The sequence below is a fragment of the Macadamia integrifolia genome, chromosome 4, assembly GCF_013358625.1.
Source record: "Macadamia integrifolia cultivar HAES 741 chromosome 4, SCU_Mint_v3, whole genome shotgun sequence".
Lineage (NCBI taxonomy): Eukaryota > Viridiplantae > Streptophyta > Magnoliopsida > Proteales > Proteaceae > Macadamia > Macadamia integrifolia.
The window spans coordinates 1925161-1926829 of record NC_056560.1 but is presented as its reverse complement, the minus strand read 5'-3'; the positions used below and the strand labels follow the sequence as shown (position 1 = coordinate 1926829).

Here is a 1669-nt window from a genome sequence, read left to right as displayed (position 1 = left end):
GGGTGTTAGGATTGTATTGAGAGCCTAGATTGATAAACTCAAAGTACATGGAATGATTCTTACGAACTGGAAAAACGGAACTCAAAGGAAACCATGGAGCAAATTAGAGGGAGTCAAACGGGAAGGAACTAACCTGGCTGGACTGTTCGGGAGGATTATCCCAAAGAGTGTTAACTTCAACCAGACAATCGTTCACTCTTAGATCCATACTCTCCGGAAGCAGGAACATAGAAGTGTACGGTGCTTGGTGACGCAAGGACTGGTTGTTGTCCATAGCCTGGTCAGCCTCTGTATGCAAATCAATACCTTCCATGTTCTCCTGCTGCGCAGTGGTCCTACCAGGTGTCCCTGGACGCAAGTCTTCAGGAAGGCCTCGCCGAAGCAATTCCACCAACTGCTTAAAAATAACTTGCTTGTGCTTCCCGTAGCTGAAATTCTGCTGCCGCTTAGACATGGCTTGGGGCACATCGGCGCAGGGAACATGAGGGTACATATGAGACTTGCAATTGGGCACCACCAGTTCCTGAAGAGTAGTGGTTGCCGTGGATTTCGATTTGTAACACGATGGATCAACAAACCCAATCATATCCAGAGACGACCAATCGGGGAAAACCATATGGTTATCCGGTGGTAGCCGAGTTCTCTTATCGCTGTAGAGATCGAGATCGAACCCCCAGATTGATGCGAGCTCCAGCGGCGATGGACAGCCAGAGAATCCTTCCAGCGGACTACGCTCGTGTGAATCCGAGACAGAGCAGCTACCATGGGCGTCCCCGTCACACTCCTGGCAAAGCAGGAGATTGTCGGTGGAACAACACACGGATGCTGGCTCGGAACTGCAATTATCGCAGATCTGAGAACGGAGATGTTTACGAGAGAGAGCGTTAGCGGAGTGGACATGCGTATCGCAGAATAAACAAAGCTTGGCAGTATCAGCTCTACAGTACAAGACCGCGATTTCTTCGTTGCAGAAATCGCAGGGGATCCTTTCGGCTGTATTACCTAACTTGGGGTTCGTCCTCTCCATTGCCATTAAACCCTTGACCAAAAAATCAGAACTCAGGAAGGGATACCCGGGTGGGAAAGCCTCAGATTCTCGATGAAATGTGATGTGAAGAGGAAGAAGCTGACTCAGAAAAAGGTTAGTAAAAATATCCCCACATGGGCATCAGCTATTTAATTATTCAAAGGACACTGGAAAACAGGAATAATGGCCACCGAAAGGGGAAAATAACCTCGATCACTGGTGTCTGGAACTCTGGAGGCTTCTTATCTGTTACGTTTTTTTAAATTTTTTTCCCCTTTCGTCGTCTTCTCCAAGGTCGCCCACATGGGTGATGGGAAGCATGGGGAAGCAGGAAGCTGGCGAGCTGCAGATTTTTACTCACTCCACTGCGTCCCTCTCTCTCTCTCTCTCTCTCTCTCTCTACTGTGGAATGATAAAGTGAGAGACTAAAGAGTGGACCCTACCTGGGAAAATATCTGACACTTTTTGCTGAGCTGGAATTAACGAGCAGGCATCTTTCTACCTAATTATTGGTAATATTTTCCAATCTAAACCGTGGATTGATTTGACCTACGGGATTGGATTTCAAACTTTCAACAGTAATATGGCTTTAGGGCAACAATTTTAATGATCATAATCAGACGGTATTGATTAGATTGATTT

At 46.9% G+C, this 1669-nt stretch overlaps 1 protein-coding gene across 1 annotated transcript in view; it reads right to left on the bottom strand.

The window, feature by feature from the left end:
- LOC122075089 (zinc finger protein CONSTANS-LIKE 14-like) overlaps positions 1-1415 on the bottom strand; it is a 3569-nt gene extending 2154 nt beyond the window's left edge. The window contains exon 1 of the mRNA XM_042639987.1: positions 134-1415. Coding sequence (XP_042495921.1) covers positions 134-1033 — 900 coding nt within the window. The 5' untranslated portion in view covers positions 1034-1415. The remainder of the gene's footprint in view (positions 1-133) is intronic.
- Positions 1416-1669: the final 254 nt, after the last annotated feature.